This window comes from Rissa tridactyla, chromosome 1 (genome assembly GCF_028500815.1).
Source record: "Rissa tridactyla isolate bRisTri1 chromosome 1, bRisTri1.patW.cur.20221130, whole genome shotgun sequence".
Lineage (NCBI taxonomy): Eukaryota > Metazoa > Chordata > Aves > Charadriiformes > Laridae > Rissa > Rissa tridactyla.
Window position 1 is genome coordinate 5690325 of NC_071466.1, and position 25565 is coordinate 5715889.

At 45.7% G+C, this 25565-nt stretch overlaps 1 protein-coding gene across 5 annotated transcripts in view; it reads left to right on the plus strand.

Annotated features, from left to right (window-relative positions):
- The window catches only part of TENM4 (teneurin transmembrane protein 4), a 625745-nt gene extending 600925 nt beyond the window's left edge, over positions 1-24820 (plus strand). For all 5 annotated transcript variants that reach the window (XM_054222439.1, XM_054222458.1, XM_054222467.1 and 2 more), the window contains 4 exons: positions 2834-3130; positions 4342-5956; positions 10341-10483; positions 20370-24820. In XM_054222439.1, coding sequence (XP_054078414.1) covers positions 2834-3130; positions 4342-5956; positions 10341-10483; positions 20370-21128 — 2814 coding nt within the window. In that variant the 3' untranslated portion in view covers positions 21129-24820. The remainder of the gene's footprint in view (positions 1-2833; positions 3131-4341; positions 5957-10340; positions 10484-20369) is intronic.
- Positions 24821-25565: the final 745 nt, after the last annotated feature.

The window sequence follows — 25565 nt, forward strand, 5'->3', positions numbered from 1 at the left end:
TTTTGATACCTTTTTAATTGATACCTTTTTAATTATTTCCCAGCTTGCCTGTTACAGTGGGCTTCTGGCTGATTTGCTCTTTCTCCCATCGCCCATTTACATTCTATTTTACACATACTTAATTGGGCCATTATCTTCTTTTCCACAATGTTCCTTTCCTCAAGTCATACCCGCCTTCTACAATTGTTATTCATAAATTGAAAATCATTGTTGCCATTGCCTCCTCTTACATCATCTTCACACTTACACCGTAGCACCGATTCCTTCTCTCTCTTCTGGCCACGCGCACCCTCAGCTCGCTTCCACATTTTCTCAGCTGTGCTTTTGCCTCTTCCAACCCCAGTTCCTGACATGCCGCCTTTTGAATTCTGATTTCTCGGTGTCCCCGTTCTCCAGGTTTCAGCACAGACGTCTTCCCACGCAGCAGTCCTGCCTTTCCCTCTCCTGTTCCGCCAGGGCTGAGGAACCCCTTCTCCCTTGGTTCCACCCCATCCTTTCTCTCACTGTTTAGCTCTCAGATACTCCCACGTCCCTCAAAACATAGTGGGAATTCAGTCATACACTCAAAAGTAATGGCCAAGATCAAAGCTGGACCAGGGCTGAGAACAATACTCAGATCAGGGGTGTTGGCTTTACCCAGAGCAGGATAAGGCGTTGTTTTTAACTTGATCTAAAGACCTTGCAGCAAACAGAAGTTTATTGACTGCAGCCGAAGGGCTGCAAAGGGAACTGAAAACCAAGTCAGCCGTTTGGAGTTTGAATTTCATCCGATAAGAATCTTCACCATTCTACAAAAGAGGGGTTCGCCAGCTGAAAGAGGTTTGAAAGTGGTGGGATGAAGAAAGAGCTGTCCTCACTGGCAAGCTCATACTGGGATTGTGAGTTTTTGGTCCTTGCGGAGTACTTCGCTGCTGTGGTGATGTGGCTTTGTAAGGCTCCTTGCACATGCGGCTAAACATGAGTTGTATTATCAATCAGCTCCTTTTTGTATTGCTGCACGCTACAGTCCCTGAATCAAAATGTATTCCTGCTCTTACCTTTGAAGTAGATACCTTTGATCTTTGGAAACGCAGAGGCAGTGGAGGTAACAGGAGTGTAATTATGCAACACCGAATAACCCCAGGACAATGGAGCTAAAACTCCATCTCTCACAGAAAAGTTCCTGCTCTGTGTAACACCTACAGTGGTCAAGGCTTCCATATTTCATCTCAGGGGAAAGGCTTAATCTCCAGTGCATGCAGCATATTCAGTAAACTCAGAGAAAAGCTCTGATTTCCACGATGTTGACACAACACCCATCTTTTTTTCTACAAGTGTTATTTTTTGATGTGCATGAAAGCAAAAGACTATATATCCTGGATTTCTCGAAGGCTTTCAACACAGTTCCCCACAGCCTCCTGCTAGAGAAACTGATAGGTTACGGTCTAGACAAGTGGTCTATGTGGTGGGTGGGGAACTGGCTGATGGGTCACAACCAGAGGGTGGTGGTCAATAGCTCCTTTTCAAATTGGCAGCCTGTCACAAGTGGGGTCTCCCAGGGATCGATACTGGGCCCGATGCTGTTTAATATCTTCATAAGTGATTTGGATGATGGGACCAAGTGTACCCCGATGAATTTTGCTGATGACACAAAAATGAGTGGGGAGGTGGACACTTTAGAAGGGAGAGACACCCTGCAGGAAGATCTGGAATGCCTGGAAGAGTGGGCTAACAAGAACCTTATGAAGTTCTACAAGGACAAGTGCAAGGTCTCACACCTGGGAAAACATAATCCAAGAGTGCAGCACAGACTGGGATCTACCTGACTGGGGAGCAGCTCTGCGGAAAGAGAGATGGACAACAAGGTCAATATGAGTGAGCAGTGTGCTACTACAGCAAAGAAAGCCAGCAGGATGCTAGGTTGCATCAACAAGAGCATCACTGGCAGAGATAAAGAAGTCGTTATCCTACCCTACGCAGTGCTGGTCAGGCCACACCTGGAATACGGTGTTCAGTTTTGGTCCCTACTATACAAAAATTATGTGGACAAGTGGGAGAGGGTCCAGAGAAGGGCCACCAAGATGATCCAAGGACTGGGAAGCCTGACACATGAGGGAAGGCTGAGAGAATTGGGTTTGGTCAGCCTTAAAAAAAGAAGGCTTAGGGGAGACCTTATCACCACGTTCCAGTATTTAAAGGGTGGCTACAAAGAAAACGGAGACTCCCCTTTTACAAGGAGCCACATGGAAAAGACAAGGGGTAATGGGTACAAGTTACTCCTGGGGAGATTCCCATTGGACACGAGGGAAGTTTTTCACAATGGGAACAATCAGCCTTTGGAATAATCTGCCCAGGGAAGTGGTGGGTTCCCCAACATTGGACACTTTTAAGATTTAGCTGAACAGGGTGCTGGGCCATCTTGTCTAGACCGTGCTTTTGCCAAGAAAGGTTGGACCAGGTGATCCTTGAAATTCCTTCCGCCCTGGTAACCTATGATTCTATGATACTCCAGGTTTGATAAGCAGAGTACCTCACAAATATTCCCCACAACATCTTCTGTAGGCTATAATAACATCTCCTGTAGCAGTCCTAAGGCTAGACTTGGCTTTTACTAGGTTTTCCTTCACCACGCTGATGTTTCAAAAGTACCCTCTGTTTTTCTGCTTCTCTCCTCAGAGAAGTCAACAGATGCAATGTTAGGACAACTCCTTGCTTTGAAAATTGCTCTTATCCAGAGGCAATGAACAGCTGGATACTCTCCAGTGTGGTCTAAAGAGGTGTTTGGTGAAACAAGGCTAGTCTTTGTAACTTAAACTGTTTCCAAGTTTCCTAATTCTTTGTCTCTTTCCTGTAGGTTCACAACAGAAACCTGCTGTCCCTCGACTTTGATCGTGTAACAAGGACAGAGAAAATCTATGATGACCACCGCAAGTTCACGCTCCGCATCCTCTACGACCAGGCAGGGAGGCCCAGTCTCTGGTCGCCCAGCAGCAGATTGAATGGGGTCAATGTCACCTACTCTCCAGGAGGACACATTGCAGGGATTCAGAGGGGCACAATGTCAGAAAGGATGGAGTATGATCAGTCTGGCAGAATTACATCCAGGATCTTTGCTGATGGCAAATCATGGAGCTACACTTACTTGGAGAAGGTAAGAATCCCCTAATTGCCCAGAGATGGTGCATTTGGTGCAAATGGGCTTTACTCCTTTGACTTCAGTACAGCTGCACTTCTTCACATCAGCTGACTGATGGTCCTTGTGGTCCAATACTCCTCTCCTGCCTACACTGAGGTGCACATAGTAACTTTAATGCCAGACCACAATAAAGCAGCTGAAAATAGCCTGAGAAGTTTCTTCCTAGTCACACTGAGAGCATGTCTTAACGCTGAGAAGCTTTGGCATTTGACTTTTTTAAGTACAACATTCCTCTGCTGAGCTAGCTGTAATAGAAAATATCTTCAGGTAAAGTCAGGGGAGTGAAAAGTAGGAATTTCCAGTAGGATTTTCTGTGTGAAAACAACCCATGCAGCTTGCCTTCTTCGAGTGGCCCATTCCTGCTTTGTAGGAAATAAATGTAATTAAAAAATGCAAGGCATGAATCCAGCCAGACTGTTGTAGCACACTTTGCAGTGTTTTCCATAGCCTACACTCTGTAGATTGGCATGGGACTTAAATTCTTCTGGGTATTAACATCCATCATTCCACTGCCCTGTGTCCTGTAGATCCATATACTGCATACCTGGGGCTGGAATTTTCTCTTTCTGACTTTTGCACAGAGACTATCCCTACAGCAGTTTAAGGAAACTACAGTAATATAGCTTTTAAAAAGCAAAAAGTATTGACTTGCCCCGCATATTATACAATATGTGTGAATTGTTTGTTACATGCAAAAAAAAATCCCAGAACAAATAAGCATGCAGGCAGAAAATTGCAGGAAGGGAGTAATGGAAGATACGCAGACACAGTGAATTAATTAGGCATTGGAAGGTGTCAGGGGGTACTTTTTCAAGCGTTGTTTAAGTAGCTCTACCAATTTTATTTATTTAGTCTGTAAAAGCTATTGGCACAGGGAATTTGTATAGAGACAGCTAGCTACAGGGTATCGATTCGAACAACCGAGCATTCTGAACTTAGACCTTCCTCACTGCATTAACTGCTTCTTCCTCTGACCCACTCCTGCTTGGAGATACTCGATATGCTGTGCAGCTGCATGCCTCTCACCATTTAATCCGATGAGTGCAGAGATTTATTTCACTTGCCCTGCTCTTTGGATTGGAGAATCGTGCGGGGTTTACGAGAGTAGAGTATAATTTTGCCTGAAAACCAGGAATATAATCTATACTTTTCTCCTTCCCATCCAGTCCATGGTGCTGCTCCTTCACAGCCAGAGACAGTACATCTTTGAGTTTGATAAGAACGACCGGTTGTCATCGGTGACCATGCCCAACGTTGCCCGTCAGACTTTAGAAACCATTCGTTCCATTGGTTACTACAGGAACATCTACCGGCCACCGGAAGGCAACGCCTCGGTAATTCAGGATTTCACAGAGGATGAGCAGCTCCTCCACACTTTGTACTTGGGGACAGGGAGACGTGTCATCTACAAGTATGGAAAGTTGTCCAAGTTAGCCGAGATGCTTTACGACACCACAAAGATCAGTTTCACCTATGACGAAACTGCTGGCATGCTGAAGACAATAAACTTGCAGAACGAAGGGTTCACATGTACAATCAGATACAGGCAGATAGGACCCCTCATTGATCGACAGATTTTCCGCTTCACTGAGGAAGGCATGGTGAATGCACGCTTTGACTATAATTATGACAACAGCTTTCGGGTCACCAGCATGCAAGCAGTCATCAATGAGACGCCTTTACCCATTGACCTCTACAGGTACGATGATGTGTCAGGCAAAACTGAGCAATTTGGTAAATTCGGAGTCATTTACTACGATATCAACCAGATTATCACCACTGCTGTCATGACTCACACTAAACATTTTGATGCCTATGGTAGGATGAAGGAGGTCCAGTACGAGATATTCCGGTCGCTGATGTACTGGATGACTGTGCAGTATGACAACATGGGGAGAGTGGTTAAGAAAGAGCTGAAGGTTGGCCCTTATGCAAACACAACTAGGTATTCATATGAGTACGATGCTGATGGCCAGTTGCAGACAGTGTCTATCAATGACAAACCACTCTGGCGTTACAGCTATGACCTAAACGGAAACCTCCATTTGTTGAGTCCAGGGAATAGTGCCCGCCTTACACCCCTCAGGTACGACCTCAGGGATAGGATTACTAGACTGGGGGATGTGCAGTACAAAATGGATGAAGACGGCTTCTTGAAGCAAAGGGGCAATGATATTTTTGAGTACAATTCAGCTGGCCTGCTCATCAAAGCCTACAATAAAGCTAGTGGGTGGAGCGTCAAATACCGCTATGATGGCCTAGGAAGGAGAGTCTCTAGCAAAACCAGCCATGGCCATCACTTGCAGTTCTTCTACGCAGACCTGACCAACCCAACCAAGGTCACCCATTTATACAACCACTCAAGCTCTGAGATCACCTCCCTCTACTATGACCTCCAAGGCCACCTCTTTGCGATGGAGCTCAGCAGCGGTGATGAATTCTACATAGCCTGCGATAACATTGGCACTCCTTTGGCTGTCTTCAGTGGGACTGGCTTAATGATTAAGCAGATACTGTACACGGCATATGGGGAGATCTATATGGACACCAATCCCAACTTCCAGATCATCATCGGCTACCACGGAGGACTGTATGATCCCCTCACAAAGCTTATCCACATGGGACGGAGAGACTATGACGTGCTAGCGGGCCGGTGGACAAGTCCAGACCACGATATGTGGAAGCATCTGAGTAGCAATAACATAATGCCTTTCAACCTGTATATGTTCAAAAACAACAACCCCATTAGCAACTCTCAGGATATCAAATGTTACATGACAGGTAAGACATTTAAATTAATTAACATATTCACAAGCTTGCCACCAATGACCACTTCTTTCTCAGTATCCTGGTCATCATGAGTTTTCCCAGTGTTTAATATAATGGACACAAGCCTTTTTTGCCAGTTGACCCCTATGTCCAGGGTATGTTTAATTCCTTAGTGTAGATGGAGATTGTAATTCTCAAAGCTCTTTCCTTTTCTCTTCCTTGGTGTTTGTTCTCTTTATTTTACTTCTAGTTTTTCGTTCCCGCCGCTATCCCAAGTTTAGCTACGAATTAATGTCCTGATAACCTTTCTCTTTGTAGAGGGGCAGCTGTTTACACAGCTTTGCCTCGAGATTTATTTGCAACTAAACAAATGACATGCAGATTTGTTTTAGCAGAATGGCAACAGCACCTTAAACCTTTAATTACAGTCAGCCGTTTACAAGCACACTACACTAACCATGTAGTTCAAAGTTAATCCGCCCCACAGAATTAACAGTTTCCACTAAAAGTCAATAAAAGCAGGTGCGTTAGACTCAAAGGCCAGATTTTAGGGCATACCTACCCCACAGCTCGGCGTCACCTCTGAACTGCTTCCCCTGGGACTTTGTGAAGTGGCAATAACATGAGCTCTATGTATTGTTTTTTATACAGCAAATCATTCTGTAGGTTAAATGTCCTTCCTGTATTCATACTTTGTGCAATGTTGGTAGTGATGTTTGAGAGGACTCTTTTGGTGAGGCTCTTTTCTATATTCTTCCCATTGGAAAACCAGGTGAAACAATCACAAATTAAACGTACGTACTTCTTAAGGCGATATAATTAATTTTTAAATGCCCCTGCTGCATCTATCACACCTTTCTCATATCCAACAATATTTGCATTCCCCTAAGTTAGGAGATTGGCTTAATAGCAAAAAAAAAATGTTACAAAATAAAAATCCTGGGTTGTTCTATTCCGCTTGTTTTTCTAGCCATTAGGATTCGTGCTTTTAGGTTCTTCTGCAATAATCCTAACGATTAGATTGTATTTTTTTTTAATGAAAAGCTGTTTTCTCCAGAGCTGAGAAGATGATGCCATGAGGGAAGTAAACTATGCCAAAAGACGTGGACTAAAATTCTGTGTGTTGGCCTCACTCTGATAATTAAGGCTGGCAGGGAATTCTTTGAGATAACTTTTCCTATCAGAAAATGCTCATTTGTCAAAACTGAATTTGTTTATGGGAGAAGGTTGAGCTTGAGAGATTTCTCTGCAGAAATGCTGTAAACAGCTCTCAAAATTGTCTAAATGACAAATTCCAAAACAGCCTAAAAGAAAAATTCCTTTTTTTGGTTTTCAACCTTTTCAAGTTCAGTGTAAACTAATGCTTGAAAACTGGAAAAGAAAAATTAAGGAGTCAAAATCAAAATGGAAGATCTTAATTCAAAATCGTTGTCTTGAACTGATCTAGTTTTTGAAGAGTGGCTTCATGACATATTAACGGATTTTTATTTTCACGCTCAAGTTAAGACAGGACAAAAATTCCCATCCTGGCTTGGAACAGGTGAACAGTTTCCCACCCAGCTCTGATGATTACATCAAGATGTCCAAATCTGATACTTTAATTTTTTATATGCACCGAATAACTGTTTCCACTGTCTTAAAAGTTCTGGTTTTAGTCTTTTAAGAATACAGAGCCCAAATACATTTTTTTAAGTTCCTCCTCTCCCAGTGCATGGAAGAAACAGGTCACGTAGCGGGATGAGTGCCGTCGCGCAAGGCTGCTGCTTGGGCATTTCTTTCTGCTGAAGCTTTCAGGCACACCATGGACGGGACCCGCGATGAGCGTGTCCTTGTCATCATAACCAAATCAGCCCAGATTCGGGCAGAGGGAACTGCTCTCTGTCCCTCCTTCCCTCCCTCCCTCCCTGCCCCGGGACGTGTTGTCCTCAAAAGAGCTCAGCGCCCAGGACACAGGCAAACGACGCACGCTTCGGTCTCCACCGATGAGGTTTCTGAGCTCGTGAGTACAAATTGGAGGCGTGCGGAGGGGAGAGCAGAAGCAGGCATTTACGTTTTGAGAGGCCCATTGTCAAACATGAATATTTTAGCGATTGTACACTTCATGGCGCAGAGTTCTGCTGCCAGCTTCAGCTATCCTGATGGATTGAACTGACATTTCCATTACATGTGTCTGCATTAAGCACTCTTTTTCTTTGCCCTCAAATGAATTTACTGCGAAATGTGTTGGCAGGGTTACTGTAGCTGAAAAAAACCTCTGTGATGTGAAATGTACTTTTCTGTCAAAAAAGTTGTCACTGCCTCTTGGCAAATTAGTATTTTCCCCTCTGTTTTCTCAGCTCCACACCTTCCTCCCATGTTTTTTGGGTTTGTTTTTTTTTTTTGTTCTGGGTATTCCAACACCTCTTCCCAAAAAGAACAAACTCCTGTTTGCAAATGTTTTGAAAGTCGATTTTCTGAGAAGTAGCAAAAAAAAGCCTCTCTTGAGTCTTTCCAGACACGTTACACATTTTTCGGCTGTTCAGCATCCCTGTTCTGTATCCTTTTTAGCATTTGTGAAGTGCTTGGAAAATGCGTCCCGCACCAATGACGACCTTCACCGTTTTACTTTGTTCTCCTGACCACCTGGTCCACAATATGTACATCAAAGGTCTTCATTTCACGTGAGAAGGATTGGGAAGCAGGCTGGCTTAGCGCTAGGCAAAAAACAATAATCAAATGAGCCTTTTAATTTCTTTCCCACCCCCCAGCCTCTCTGTTTCAAAGACACTCCAAAAACAATCTGTACATTGAGTGAACAGAAGTGTTTTTATTACAGAAATCCTCCCCCTTCCACATGGATTGTCGTAAGGGCTTTTTGGCCATCTGCCCAATCTCAACATTTTGGCCTGCAAGAAAACAAGCAACAGATAGTGTGTTTGTTTGGCTCCTGGTTCTCCAGTCATCTGGAAGTGCCTTATTTGCCGCTTGCATCCATAATTTCTTTTCCGACCAGCTCTTCAAAACACTCATTTAGGTCTCATGGGGAATGGAGAAAAAATATTCAAAGATGCATATTTGATTATTTAAATTGGTCCCTTTTTCAGATTGTTTCAGCAGCTTTTATTGAGTTTAGCAAAATGAAAATCAAGCCCCTTTTACGTCTGGCTTGAAGCAGAGCAATCACCAACACAATCCCAGTAACATTCAAAATACTTTAGACCGTTGGGAGCTGATATGAGTTAAACTTTACCTTCATACTTTTCTTTTTCTTGCAATTGTGTCCCAAATGCGCACCATATTGCTTGAGGACTGTAGCAGGTGTGTCCTTCTCTAGAGTTCAGTGAAGGCAAACAAGGTGAGATCATCAAGGGATGCTGATTCTGAGCAGATCTAGGAGTTAGCCAGGCTCATTATTTCCTCCAGCGGATTAACCTTCAGCTGCTATTCCTAATAGCTGTGCGATCAAAAATCAGGGAAGACTTCGCAGTCTGTACCGTCAAGTGAATGCAGGAATGATGTCCCAAATGGCTGGGTTTCCCTTCAGTGCCAGTGGTCCCCCTTTTGCATAGGACAATAGTTAATCTCTTGAAGCCAGCAGTTTTCTCACCATCCGTGGATTTTTTTCTAAGGGGTTTGTGAAAAGTACCCAAGCAAAGTAGTCTTGTATCATTACGCTTATTGGCACTATAATATACCTTGCAGGCAGTGTGGAGGCTGATTTAAATGGCGCTGTAAAAGATGACATGTGACTTTTCACTGGTTTAATACTCAAATTACACCTTCTTATGAAAAATGCCAAGAAACTCAGGACTGAGGTGGAAATGCCATGGAACAAGCAGAGGATACATCCAGAGCCTCTTCCATGAGCACCTGCTGAATGACCATGCTGTTTTTCCTGGATATCCTGGTATTCTGGCTCACGTAGCTCTAAATTTAGTCTTCAGCCTGCAGTCCCTTTGAGACACCTCAGGAAGAGAAGTAGTGAGGCTGAGATGTCCAGGGCCGACTATAGGACTGGACAACACTTCCCATTTGGCTGGAGCATCTCAGCTTCCATTAATGTGGTGTTGTTCCTGTGCTTCTCCTGCATCACCTTAGAGCAGCGCCCGGTTCCTGCTTGACAAAGGGCAGATGTGGAGTTGGCTTTGATTTGGACCATGTGGTCACTGCCAATGCTTCTAATTCAGAACTGGGAAACTGCAGAACTGGACTGTGGTTGGAGGTGGAAAGCCCAGCTTTGGCACATGGTTCTTTCAAGGACCATTAAGCTTTGTGCTCTTCACACAAAGCAGAACCTCATCATTTTGGCCAGACTGCTACAGTGTCGGGCACCATAGGGTCCTCCTCTGTGCCATTCTCTTGGGCAACCCTGCTTGGGAGATCAGATAACCTGATTTATGCTTCTCTTCCCTTCCAGATGTCAACAGTTGGCTGCTCACTTTTGGGTTCCAGCTGCACAACGTCATCCCCGGCTACCCCAAGCCAGACATGGATGCAATGGAGCCGTCCTATGAGCTAATCCACACACAGATGAAAACCCAAGAATGGGACAATAGCAAGGTGATCCATGCAACTCCATACTGTATCTCACACACTTAGCAGCAAACTATCCAGTTGAAATCTTTATTAAAAAAACCTCTCTTAGCGTGTTCTCCCAGATACGCTGGGAGATTAAGACAATCAGTCCCCAGTGAAATCTGCCTGAATAATCACATCTTAAGATCCTTACTGTCATGGTGGAAGAAGTTCTTTACACTGAGCGTGGTGAGACACTGGCACAGGTTGCCCAGAGAGGTGGTGGAGGCCCCATCCCTGGAGACATTCAAGGCCAGGCTGGATGAGGCTCTGAGCAACCTGATCTAGTTGAAGATGTCCCTGCTCACTGCAGGGGGGTTGGACTAGATGGCCTTTAAAGGTCCCTTCCAACACAACACGTTCTATGATTCTATGGTGCTTTTCTCTATGATGTTTTCTGCTGGTTGCGCAATGAAATGGTGTGTTACTGTTTCTTTCTCCCGCAAGAGGCCAAGTTATCACATATTGTAGGCTAAGTTCACGGCCTTTGCACCAAAAATTCTTGGGAGTGAAAAAAAGCAAATCTTGATACAGGAGCATTTTCTCCAGAGTTGGGTTTTTTTTCTAGAAACTTAGTCAGTCTGGTTTAAAATGTCTTAAACAACAAGTCCCAGTACTTCCCTAGGAAACTGTTCTGCATTGCAGTGGGTGTCACCAGAAAGAAGTTTTAGCTGATAGTTAACTTTCATTTTTCCCTGAGTTTAATTCCAAGTCACCGTGTCCTGCTTTTAAAAACAGGCCTGCATCACAAGCCATTTTGGTAAGTGCTGGCACAAAAGTCAATGAGGAAATTGGCAAGAAAAAAGCTTTTACAGCCCAATCGTTTCCCCCTCTCTTCCTGTTGGGAATTATTCAGCTGAAAGATGCAGGCAGCGCTGTTAAAGGTCAGCACACGGCCAGGATCTGAGAGCCCTGGGTTACTCCCAGCCCTACTGCTTATTGGTTATATGACCTTGAAAAAGTCATTTACCTCTCAGGATACTCTTTTATCGCCTAGCCTGATTTTATCCTGGGGTTGCTTTCATCTGTTTAGTCTGAATCCTCTTTAGTCTGAATTCCCACTTGCTATTGCTGTGTATTCGAACATCGCGAGAGCAGTGCGGCACCATTTGTCTGGGGAGATCAGGGTATGCTCTTAACATTTCTGCTAATGAAATGATAATGGTAGGAAGTGGAATTGATCCCAGCTGCCCTCCTAGCCTCTTTATCTACGAGCTCACTGAAATCTTGAGGTCCTGTACACGTATTAAACCAGGAGGTAAAATACAATGCCGCATCTCCCCAGCCACAAAAGTTATCACTCAGAAGTACGAACAAGGTACTGTGGGTTAATAAAATAGTCATATGTCAGCCCACCCTTGATACTCAGCCTCATAGCTATGGTGAACACAAGCTAAAATGTACCAGCTTCAACTTCAACGAGAGATTTCTATTAAGACATATCACTTCATAATAGAGGGGGACCAAATGAACTATGCGTTTTGCTACCATGGCTGAGTTGACTCTTGAAAACCATTACACTGCAGTCACTCGGTTGTGTTTTGGAGCTCAAAGGCTCCTTTTTTGTTTCTCTCTGCCTTGGATTGAACAATAAGATGCTAATAGAGACGATTTCTCTGATGAGAAATAGCCTCAGGATTTTTCCTCCTCTCTGATGTGACACAGTCTCCCCAGACAAAGCTGTACAGGAGAAGGCAAACAGGGAAGGCTCGTTCAGAGACTGCACAAAAGATTGTCTCTAAAGTGTTTTGTGCTGTAAATAATAACTCTTGCAGAACTGCAACAGGAATTATTATTATTGGTGGTGGTGGTGTTATTATATCATTATTTTATCATTTGTTCATTATTATTATTAGGCTTATTGAATAGCCAAGTAGCTTGAGTGACAGCTTGAGATGAAGACTGACACTGGCTCATACAGGCAGCTGAGCTGAAAATAAAACCAACCAGCCCTCCCTTCCGTCCACCCACTTTAGGTGAATCTGCCTGAATGAGCAATAAGAAGGAATGAAAATCTCCATGTCCCTTTCAGGTTTTTAAAGCAAGGAGCTGCAGTGAGGACTGTGCAGGGACCTGCTTGGTAAAAGAGGGCTTTATGCAGCCACTGCTCTTCCAGATGAGTCACTTTACACTCACGTGTTGAAAGTGGAATTTAACCGTTGCAGGTTGTTTCATATTCTTCCCCTGTGTTATGACAGCAACAAAACAGGAGCATTTTTATTTCAGTCTGCAGTTGCAGGATCATGCTGTGATAGCAAGTGGCTCTCAAGTGCTGTAGAGCAGGATTCCCTTCCTTTCTGTCACATCCAGCATATTATAGGCATATATTTGCATAAAATAAATTCAGTCCCATATGGTACCTGAACACATTTTCTCCTAAGCCTGTCCGTGCATTCAACACTGATGTTTCACATGTAGTTCTGTTCGCTCCCAAACCTTCCAGGCACACATACGCGCTCCCAGACACGATCCAGCCCTCCTTCCTACTGCTTGTCTCTGTATTTATTGATGAAGCATGTGGAAGAAAATATAAACTCTTGAAAGTTTCACATAGCAAATGACAGAATTAAACAAAGTTAAATGAAAGCACAGGAAATATTTTCAGACAATGAAACATTTTTTCAGACAATATTTTCAGATCAAACTGGGAAGTGATCTTCCAGAGCATATAGAGGAAGCTCCAGATCTTTTGTCATTGAAAAGTAGCCTGGACAAGACACTGGACAGTGCCTATCCTGCTGGAAATCCAGGGATATTCTCTGAGTGATGAACCACAGCTTTCTTATCTCTCTGTCATCCTATCCCTGGTTTCTCTGGGTCCCATATCTCCTTGCGATAGACCCAAGTAAATTTGAGTTACTCCACTGACTTCGCTGATCAAAGCTGTGGCCCAGCAGATTGAGTCAGTTCTTTTATCAGAGAGGAATGAACAACAGGAGCACATCAGCAAAGCAACTTACTCCCCATAAATGGCTGCTTCGTATCTCTTCAGAGTGCATAACCACAGGGCTCTAGCATCTCCTTCCAAAACATTGTTGGTACTTGCCTCGCAGGGCTGGAAGATGGGAGAGATAATTCTGATTTTGAGCATCCACCAGCTTAGAAACAGCCAGCATGTCATAAACCTTGCGCTAACCCCCTGCAGCTCTGGAGTGACATTTAAAATCCAATACTCTGTCGTGCAGCACTTTCCCCCACCACCACCCTCCTCCCTACGACCGTGGGGCTGTCAGTAAATTGTTTGTTGAACAAGTTCAGTGTTATTGGCCACCAGGGGACTCTGGGTGACCTCTGGCATATTGTGGAGCTGCTGCATCTGAATCCAATTTCTCTTTTTGGGTTGGTTTTTGTGTTTGTTTTTTTTTTCTTCTCTTTTGTCTTGTTGAACTGTCAGGTAATTGCTGGAGCCAGAACAACTCTATTTGCAGGGAGGGGTGTTTTGGAGTCAGTGCTTATATCCTTAACTACATCATATTTCTAAATACCATTCTCTCCATCCCATGAGCACTGTGCCTCCAGAAGGGTCCTTTTTTCTGCAGTGCCCATTGCATGCTGGGCTGGAGGAGCAGCTTTTGGCATCCCTTATGGAGCAGCGTTTTGGAGGCATGGGCTGCTCTGGGGTGCTCAGCCAGGGAGTGAGTGGAGGGCTGTGCTTTCTGGCAGAGCTTCTCCCAAGGACAATCTGTTGGAGGGAATGGCTCTGCCAGTGTTCATCATTCAGGGAGGACATCCTCACATTGCGGGTGCTTTGTCCTGGGCTCGGGCCATCATGCTGTCTGTATGCCTGTCCATCAGCGCCTAGTTATGTTTTGCAAAAGTAGTGGCAAATTTCCACTGGATCTGATTTGGGGAAGGGAGCTGAAGCCTCAAAGACATTAATCATAGAATCATAGAATGGTTTGGGTTAGAAGGGACATTAAAACCACTCAGTTCCACCCCCCTGCCCTAGGCAGGGACACCTCCCACTAGACCCGGTTGCTCCAAGCCCCGTCCAACCTGGCCTTGAACCCCTCCAGGGATGGAGCAGCCACAGCTTCTCTGGGCAACCTGGGCCAGGGGCTCACCACCTTCAGAGTAAAGAATTTCTTCCTGATATCTCATCTAAATCTCCCCTCTTCTAGTTTAGAACAGTTACCCTCGTCGTACCACTGCACTCCCTGACAAAGAATCCCTCCCCATCTTTCCTGTAGGCCCCCTTTAGGTACTGGAAGGGACTATAAGGTCTCCCCGGAGCCTTCTCTTCTCTAGGCTGAACAACCCCAAACTCGCTCAGCTCCGTCATCCCACTTGAATTCATGGTTGGCAGGTCACTAAGCAGGCACATTGCCTCCCAGCCCACCCGTGTGCAGTGTAACCATGCTGATGGGTAGGGGCTTGATAAGCTGTGGTGGTTGAAGGTCTCTTCCTGCTCCTCCGCCAGTTGCGAGTTGGTGGGGAACATCCGAATGGGGACTCATCTTCAGGCGATGGCCAGGTGGAATGGAGGGAAGAAGCTGATTTCTAAAGAGTGGTTTTGTTAACAGAGAGCTAGGGGGTAAATAAGAAGGAGTTAATGATGAAGAACATTTCAAAGTCATAACTTCCAAGCCTTTCAGAAGAAGTAGCTTTCTGTGTTGTAAGCCATATGGTGGTAAGAGAAACACCTATCTGTGTATAATGGCACAAGGATATAGAGAAACTTGGAAACATGTTCACGTATTTCACATCTTGGATCCGTGATGGGAAATTAAAGCTTTCAGTCTCACGCTGGAAGGCAGTATTTAAAAACAACAGATGATAGTATCTGGCTATGGTATTTCGAATCCTCAAGAGGGGCCGGCAAAATGCAAGAGGCTATTCAGAGATCTCTGTAATGTGCCATTCTCTGGAGCTCTGTGCAGCAGCGAACAAATGATGAAGGTCGTTCTCTTCTCTCTGATGGGTTGTTACTAGATAAAGTGAAATGTCACCTAAGGACATCTGATTAAAAAAGACTGTGAGGAAAAACAAACCCAGCATATTTGTCACTCGCATCTAGCAACGAATATTGAAATAAAATAAGTTATGAATTCCCTTCTTTCTTCCGTAAAACTGGTGTTATGGATACCTTGGTTTACAGTTGCTAAAAGCAGCGGCATTTTTTAGAGAATACCACATGCCACTGCAGCCTTGGATGGAAATTTTCTGTTTCTCTTCCTTGCCAGTTCATTAAAATGAGTTCTAAGATGAAACAGAAATGGTAATTTCAAAGTCAGGGATACACTGCCTCTTTGAACTGCATATAATCTGTTTGCCTCCACCCCCTTTATATTCCCAGCAGCACATACGAGCTAGCTGTACTCTGGTTTGCCTGAATTTGTTGGTTTTTGTTTTTTCTTCTGTTGGATGCGTTTTCTTTTCCTTTAAAAAAGTGCTGTTCCGAAATACACTCTTCTATCAAAGAAATGCACTCAAAAAGTCATTTCAAAGCCATCTTGGGCTCATTTTCAAGGTAACAGAGATGTGTTTAGTTGTTGTAATAGTTTAGTGATGACGATGTTCAGTATTACAGCTTTGCACATATCTGGTCTCCCACTTCCCTATGTGACAAAAGATGGGGAGAGCCCAGAAGGCCTTGTAAGCAGTCCCCAGTGAAAAACCCTTTGGATGTGAATTTGTTCTTGAGTAAGACACCTAAATGTAGGTCCCTGTCTGTGAATTTGGTATCCAAGCTTCCATAATAGCCAGCAGAGACCTACAATGAACTCACTCGCTGGTGCCATTTGAGATACCCTAGTGTTTCCTGAACTTCCTCATGGAAGCATGTCCACAGCATGGATTACCTGCACCCTTCTAGAGCAACACCTGGTGGCCCAGCAGGGCTCCCTGTAGTGTCAAAAATGATGTTCAACACCACCCATTTGGGTGATTTGTCAGTGGAGGCCAAAGGACAGTTCAGATGATCAGATGCTAGGAGCTAGGACTGAATTCAAGACTAAGGTGTCTCCATGACTAGGTGTCTCCATGAGTGCTAGAAATGTGCACCCACTGTAGTCTGTCAATGTCTAGTTCATAGAGGCAGTGGAGCTCACTTAAAGGGCTGCCCACCTGCTAGGCATTAATTTTAGACCAAGCTGAACACGCTGTAGGATCCATTGACTGTGTAGGATCCATTGACCCTAAAGTAGGGGTTTGATTCAGTTGCCCATAGAGGGACCAGGTAAGGAAAGTGGTCTCCAGGAAGGCAAACATCTCCCAGATCTTCTTTGGTTTCTGACTGCCCTGTGCGGATGCTGAAGGCATTCTGGGGCATCTCAGACCACACTGGGCATCCATGTATGGGCAATTGAAACGGTCCTGCAGTCAACACTGACTACGCTGTGCATGAGAAGCAGCACGGAAGGCTGGGAGAGACACAGATTAACAGGTCTCATTTTCTTTGCCAACGAAGGTGGTTCAAGCCCCTAACTTCACAAACCTCCCACCTACAGTGTCTCTAAGCGGGCACACAACTCGGTGTCAAGAGATTCCTAATTCTGTGGCTTGAGTCACACATTTTATCTGTGTTTCAGCCACCAGGAACGGTGCCAGTGACAGTCCTGCAGTTGCACATGCAACATGAGAAATGCTTTCCCATTATAGAGGAGGAGCTGTCCTGGATGCAGACCAAGAGGACAACAACAAGGCAGTTGGCCTGGTACCCTAGGTGTCCTTAGGCAGGAAATGACAGTGACATTGCTGTTACATCATGTGTAATCCCTTAAATTTCCAAGTCCTGCCAGTAGCAGGGTGGGTGCTGCTTATTTTCTTTCTAAATGGCATCCAGATGAACAGTGGAGCTGTGGAAATTGTATGACTTCATATAATATCATGAAGGCAGTATGTAACTAGATCAAGGAAAGGTCCAGTGTTCTATTATTGGGTCATAAATACTAAAAAAAACACAAAAAAAACCAAAAAAACCAAACTTTAAAAATCAGGTTTTCCTTTTATATCGGGCAATTACTGATCTGAAATGCAAAGCTATGGAGAATTTGACCATAAAATGGAAAATTGAAAATTACCTCAGGCCAGAATGTCCCAGGTACTGAACTATGGACCTTGAGGATGGTAGATCATGGCACGGCTGTTGGCTGTGATACCTGTTGTATCACAGCTGGTGCCAACTAGGTTACAATCCTTACTGAATTAATGGCAAACCCAAGGACACCATCCACGCTTGAAACTTGTTGTCCTCACAAGGCTCCCTAACCCCATTTTAGAGTATGCCTCTACAGCTAACTAAAAGAAGTCCAAGACCAATCTCTGGCCCTGAGGCTAGGTAGAAGTGACCTGTAGAGTTAGGAAACATGTCTTGGAGAAAGCAGTTGGAGTCCAAAACCAAACCAGGAGTTAAAGTAAAAATTACCCAGTGTGAATGATAAGAGGTGCAAATACAACATCTCACTCTCTTTGGCAGTATTTGCTTTTAAAATTTTATAAAATTATATTATTTATAAAATATTTATTTTATATTTAGCAGTATAAACATGTGGTTACAAACCATATGTCCCACTTTTCCAAAGCACAGTAGATTGTCATATCACGGTGTCTTTCAGCATCAGCAGGTTTTCAGAGCTTGTTGCAAACTCACTGTTCATTTGGGATCGGAAGAAAACACAAGGGAGTGGTGTCCAGTCCTACTGGTTTGTTGGGACAACCTAATTTGGCGGTACTCACAGGGGAGCTGTACCTAATAATTTGCTCAGAAATGAAAAGGCGATGGAGTTCCCGCAGCTCATCAAGAATAAGGCGATGAAGACAAAATAGAAGGGGAATGGGGGAGATTTCTGATAGGACTAACTCTCCCATGCCCAGTGCTGTCTGACCTCCCAGAGCTCCCTTCCCCAAGGTGACAATCGGCAGATGGTGCAGTTAATTTCAGGGACCCCTTATCACTCAACTGTTGGTAAACGTGGTGATGTATACATAGATGGAGATATATAAATGAGCACAGGACATACCAATGTAGTGCAGAAGACCTGATTTACATCCTTGAATGAAGGAGCTCGCACCCAACGGTGATTCAACATGAATAATGAGAAATGCCCTTTCCTATCTGAGGAATGCGGCGTGTTGGATGGTGGGGGGGGACCACCTAGAGTCAATCCACATGAGATGCACCTGTGAAGAATACCTGCCCATTTAAACCTCTCTGAAGAGGGAATATCTAACGAAGCCTGTGCAGGATACACTTATTTAGAACAGTGTTTCACAGAGCTTAGAAACCTAATTGCTTCATGTCCATCATCAGTGACATCTACATTAATTATGTCCAGTTTTTGCATAATTAGAGCACTTGTGCAGTTGGCGGGGGAGCTGGGTTTGGCTCCCTATCGGTTTGTTAATTATATCGTTCTCTAGGCTGTGTGCGAGATCCCCCACAGGCAGTATGGGGAGAACCAGAAAGAGCTCCTCTTCCATAGGTTACTGGTTCCTGCTCCAACTACTCTGCTGTTAATCAAAAGGGGGAAAGGCGGAGCTACGCCAGCCTGCTTGGCACTTCGAATAAAAGTCAGTCCTGGGCATTTCAGTGCTTTGCAACCCAAAACATGCTCTTGAACTTGTGTACCTCTGTTCCTTTATTTTTTTCTCCTTTATAGAGCAAAGCTGCTCATAACCTCTCAGCAAGTTGCAATGCTAAATCCTTTATTTTATTTCTTTAATGCCTTGAGACTCTTCCCTGGAAAGGGCCGCTATGGGAATGAGGGTTTATTTCCCTTCCCTCGCCATGTTACAAGTCTTAGTTGAGAGGTCCGCGCTGAAATGCCTGCATCATCTGAATTGTGTTCTGGCACCCAGGGAAGGATGTGAGCCTTTAGCTTGTGGATGGGTTTAAGGCAATATCCTTCATGGATGTTAAATTTCCTCGAAATAATTGGAGTGAAGCAAACTTTTCTTTGTAGCCTATTTTTAATCCTGGATGTCATTACATTATTGAACTGAGCCGTTGGCAGTGCCAGGAGAGTTTTGTCGTAGCGTCCTCTTGCTTTTGTGAAATTTGAGCAAATAATTGTTCGTGAACAGGGGTCTGTAAGAAGGCTGCGTTGCCATGAATTGATGAGAGCGTTTCCAAAGACATTTTGCAGTAATGATGAGCTGCTGACTTGCTGTGTGCTTGCTCCATTATACGCTAACAGCAAAAGTGACTTTGTATTGTACCTGCCTGCAAATGATCCAGGCTGTTGTCTCTCAGCACTTTTGCTTCAGTATAAGCAAAAACTCAACCATCAGGTGGGGCTGGCCTTAGCTCAGGGAGCATGAACCATTGTAGAAGGTTTGCAGGAAACTGGAGTTGGATTTAGGGCCTTCCTTGAGTTTTGAACAACCTGCTTTGGCCAGGTTGAAATGGGCTATAGACAGGCTATGGCCTCTTTGAGGGTCGTACCTGTGATGCAGGGCTTTTGAAGACAGCACGAGGAGTTACAACGTGAAGTTATAATGGAGGGAACTTTTACAAATACTTCCACACTTCTTCACAGAAAATCTGAAAGCATTTTATAAAGCATCACGGCCACAAGGTGAGTGATTTCTTATGTGCAGATGAAGAACACTGAAGCACAAAATAATTGCATGTCCAAACTAGACCCTCACACCACTGAGGCACAAAATCCTTTTCTACCTCTACATCCTTTAGTCTGTGAGATTAAATAGAGTTCAGTTTATTGAAACGATGAGCATTAGGGGGAATAACTTATGAACACGCCTCTTCTACTAAAAAGAATTAAAAATCTGAAAAAAGTTGATAAAAGTTGATAAGATCTCCTCATTAGATGTTTCCAAGATGTTCTGCTGGCCTCCGGCATGCTAATAATGCCTTTGGATCAGACTTCTCTTTCTAACACATCTTTCTCTTCTTTCTCTCCGTGCTCAGTCAATTTTGGGGGTCCAATGTGAAGTGCAGAAGCAGCTGAAGGCCTTTGTCACTCTCGAGCGCTTCGAACGGATCTACAGCTCCAGCATCGCCGGGTGCCGGCAGGTCAGGAAGAACAAGAACTTTGCCTCTGGAGGCTCTATCTTTGGCAAAGGCGTCAAGTTTGCCATGAAGGATGGGCGTGTGGCCACTGACATCATCAGTGTGGCCAACGAGGATGGGCGGAGGATCGCAGCCATCCTGAACAATGCCCATTACCTGGAGAACTTGCACTTCACCATCGACGGGGTGGACACGCACTATTTCATTAAGCAAGGGCCATCGGAGGGCGACCTCTCCATCTTGGGCCTCAGCGGTGGGCGGAGGACCCTGGAGAACGGCGTGAATGTGACGGTGTCCCAGATCAACACAGTGCTAAGTGGAAGGACTAGACGTTACACGGACATCCAGCTCCAGTACGGCGCACTGTGTCTAAACACTCGCTACGGGACCACCTTGGACGAGGAGAAGGCCCGCGTCCTGGAGCTGGCCCGACAGCGCGCTGTCGCCCAAGCTTGGTCCCGGGAACAGCAGAGACTGCGGGATGGGGAGGAGGGGATTCGTTCGTGGACAGAAGGGGAGAAGCAGCAAGTGCTAAACACGGGCCGGGTACAGGGCTACGACGGCTATTTTGTGATCTCAGTGGAGCAGTATCCCGAACTCTCAGACAGCGCCAACAACATCCACTTCATGAGACAGAGCGAAATGGGCAGAAGGTGACAGAGAGGGTCGATGCGGTGACTTCTTGCCAAAGACAGCTACTCTTTTGTGGCCACTTACCTGACTGTGTTGTACTCAATCCTTTTTCTAAACTGAACAAGGCAGGGGGGGAGGAAAATAGAAAGAGAAGGAATTATACGGTTGCACTGTAACTCATGCAACATACTGGTTTTGGTTTTTTTTTCCTCTTTAATTTGGCCTTCACGCGTTTTTTGCAATGAACAGAAGGTATGTTTTGCCGTAGTGTGATCACAGTGAAATTTACTGTCTCTTGTCCTTTTTTGATTTTGGGTTGATTTTTCCCCCCACCACCCTTTGTGAGGAATTTGAAGTGGGGAGTCGTCAACGTACGTCCTTAGGTGTGAAGTGCGAAATGGGTGTCTGTGCTAACTTGTGTCATCCTAACCCTTTCTGATTTGGGGCAGGGACAGATAGCCTTCCACCCGAAAGATGGGAAGCGTGCGGCATGCCGGAGAGCTCTTCCCAAGAAGAAAGGAGATGGAAGATGACGCTGATTCCGATACTCCAAAAGTGACCATCCGAACCATGTGCCTCAAAAGAGACCTTACAAGTAGTTTTCTCGTTTCACTTGGGACATAAAGTGTTTTTTGGGGGGCTCCTGCTGAGCAGAAGTAGATTATAGAGGCAAAGGAGCTGATTATATTAACTTGCAAGATGATTCTCTTCCTTCCTGAACTGGAATAAAAAAAGAAAAAAAATCAGTCTTTTTTCATTATGAGAGTAGATACTTTGGGGGTTTTTTTGTGAATGCGCAAATCCTGGGTTTAGTTAAAAAACCTAGCAAAAGCCAAGAAAGGGACTCCTGCTCTATTGAGAAAAGCTAAAATAAATCCTCTCTCTCATACGTAGAGCTGTTCTATAGGTGGATTTAATGCACCCATGTTGTACATTTGCTAATGGCATAACTTCATTAAATGTATAGTGTTTCAGTACACGAGGCTACGTGTTTAACAGTCCACTGTGCTGTATCTGATAAAACCAGTTAATTTTTAGGAAGCTGATTTGAATTTAAAAGTAGTTATAGTATCCCAGTGACATACCACTGAAAATTAGAGCAAGCCAAACCCTGCTTTTCCTGATTCTGGAGCTTGTATTTGTTGGCTGGGAAACGCAGTTTTGAGTAGCACGCTGGCAAGTCGTTTATGACTGTGGCAGATAAATGTCTCCCGGGGACTTTGGCAGCAGGGATTTTAAAATGTTTAATAAGTAGCAACAGCTTGTGCGTGGTGGGACAAGAAGGGGAATGTTGGAATCAACCCTCTCACTGTTTCTTACACGAGCTCGAGTTAAAGGGAGAGCCCAGTTGACTATTAGCAGTGAAGAAGGGGGAGGCTGAATGGAAATGCCCACTGCGGAGGGGACCAGGTGCTTTAACAAGAAACTGCTGACAAAGTTGCTCGGCATGCTAATGTAATTTGTATTCACATAACCTCTGTGCTCTGGTATTTGCAAGAGTCCTTGAAAGTCAAGGGAACACGGGGATGAGCTTAGCATCCGCTTCCCTGCCTGAAACAGTCCGGGGGTAGCAAGGGCCATTCCCGCGGGCAGAGGTGTTACCCCACCTCTGGAGCTCCGGCTGGAGATGGCCAACCCTGCTCCCAAACAGACGTCTCTATCCCACTGACGCCTGCACGTATCCTGACTCTAAGAGCCCTCACCGTGTCTCTCTGGGAACAATCTCTGTCTTGATTTTTTTTTTTTTTTTTTTTATCCCATCCGCTTTGATTTTTGCTTCCTGGTTCTGCAGAGAGATAACCCGAGACGTGCAAATCCGTGCCAAGGCTGTTTCCTTACTCGGAGCCCTGCAATGCACCCGTGTCCCCAGAGACAGCTCTTCTGCGCTCCCGCTACCACCACTGACATCCTCCAACACAGCCTGATCCCGCTCTGCAGGCTCCAGCCCCCAGGATAAAGCAGGGGCGTGCGTTGGGCACGCACCCCTCCAGCAGAAAAACGTTGGCAGCCCCCAGGCTACGGCGGTTTCCCCGTACATGCCGGCTGCCAGCTCCGGCTGCCTCGCCTGTCTGTTCCCAAGTGCTTGCCAGGAGGAAGGTGATGGGATGGAAAATCCCCCAACAGACTCTTCCTCCTCCAGTTCCCAATCCTTAATACCTTTGGCCAGACTTTTGGCGGCTGTAGAGCCCCAGGGCTGACCCACGTTGGGGTCACCTGCTGGTACGGTCCTGATTTTCTGGTGGTCCCACCTGCTTGCAGCAAGGGTGACATTGCTGGTGCTGTAGCCCAGGTCCCGTACTTTGAACCTCCCCTTGCAGCACTCAACCTTTATTACTTTGGCAGGAGTGAATCGCAGGCAGCTGGGCTAGGAAGGGTATCCAGCTCCGGCAGAGCTGGCTGGGAGGAGACGCGTTGGCCAGGCCAGCTCTAGGCTTTGGCGAGGGAGCGGTTGCTTTGGGCAGCTGCCTGCCAGGGGTGGTTAACAGGCCGTGGCATCACCGCCTGCGTTGCCGGTATCAAACTGTTGGCAAGCCTTGGTTGCCCTGAGGACGCGCTGGTGGGGATTAGGGGCAGCATTAGCCAAACCAACATTTGCCACCTACTTGAAGGGGGCAGCACCCTCTTCCCAGGGCTCCCCAGCTCCCTGCTTCCCCCTTCCCGAGTCACACCAGGGAAAAATCCCTCCAGAACCTCAACTTTGTGATGGCTTTCAGTGTCTAAAACAGCATGCACGGAGCAAAACAGAGCCCTAGGACACTGGGTCGAAAGGCATAAACCCCGGTGAAGACCTGCGGTGTGGGGAGTGCTCAACGTGTATCCCATTTACACTGCTCCCACCCGAGCGGCTCCGAAGAGAAGTGGTGCTTCTATATCCATCCCCGTCCATGTGTTACAATGCTAAGAGGAGTAGTGCAAGAGTACATGGGCCACCTTTCCACGCAGCCAAGGAAAGGGATCCGAGTGTGAAATGTTCCTACTGGAACCCTGCCAGCCCGAGACGGCACCTCGACAGCCTTACACAGACTCTTCAGGTTATTACACGAGCTAATGACTTTGAGGAGTTCACCCGTTTTTCAAGAGTCTTATGGTCCCGCCGCACACGTATGGCATGGCTAGACCCGGGAGCCATCCCGCTCTGCGCCATGGCAAAGACAGCCCGGGTTGCATTTCTCAGCGTCCTCCAGCCGTGGTGGGATGTGACTGTGCCTGGCTGCCCACCAGGGCCAGGGGGGTCTTCTCCTGGCATGAGAACTACGGACATTGTGTCAAAAAAAGAGGGGGGAAAAATATATATGTAAAAGTATATATATGTATGTGTTGCTCTTCTCTTTATCAAAAGCCTTTAACCAAAAAAAAATTAAAAGGGATGGCTGTCTAGTGCTGGGGACAAACCTGTCCAAAGACAGTTTGTGAATCCTCAGCCTTTGTGAAATCTTCACCCTTTCCACTTTACCTAGATAGCAAAACCAGAAACAAGCATTTTCAGTCCCGAAGCTCTAAATTTTCCCTTTCATTATTGAAAAATGCTTTTTCTGCAAGATCTCAAGTGTGTCCCCATGGAAGCTGCAGGAAAGGGCTGTGAACACCAAGAGCCGTGCCCTCCCCGAGGGACCGCACTCTGCTATCCACAAGCATTTTCACTCAACTGGTGGCCCCACAGCCCCTTCCCAGCCCTTGCCTTGCCCGATTTGCCACGCCACAGTGCCAGGCCGTGGCTGCCTGACCCTTCTTGCTTTGCTCATAGGCAGCGGGGTAGCAGATCCTCGCTTCTGTAAGACTGGGAGGTCCTGGGTGCGAACCCCATGTCGCTAACCCCAGTGTCCCATTTCTCTAGATGCTCTTTCAAAGGCTGGTTGCAAGCCAGACCATCTCCAAGGGAAAATGTCACCGTGAATTCATGTGCTTTTATGGCTTGACTTTGAGAAGTCGCTATTTTCTTGATGCCCAAAAAGAGGGACACGCTCCTCCGACAAAAGGAGTTCCCCTTCAAAATGCAAAGGCGTAGCTTGAGTCACTTTGAACTCCTGAGCTTGTCTCCAGTCCGAAGGGTGGTGGGAAGGATCATGGTCAAATCTCACAGCTTGAAGGAGAAAGTCCAACAGTCTGGAGCAGGGGCTGTGGCTCCAGGGGTGAGCGGTGGGTAAGGACCAATGGCTCAAGCCCTCAGTAGCTGGTGCTGGTACCAAAACATCCTCTGTTTGAAGGAACAACGGTGATGGGACCAACTTGCTGTGGCATCCAGGCATGAGTCCGTGCCATGAGGGCTCTGCAGCTGAGAAACATCCTGCGTGCTCAGCCCGAGGGGAGAGGAGCAAGACTAATTTGGCATCGCGAGAAATGCTGCAATGTTTGTTTCCTCCGTGCTCTTTTTTTTTTTTTTCCCCCCCCCCTTTCCACTGAAGATTGGAGCTTGGAAAAATCATTAAGCAGCGGTGACCGGAGGGAATCATGCAGCTCATC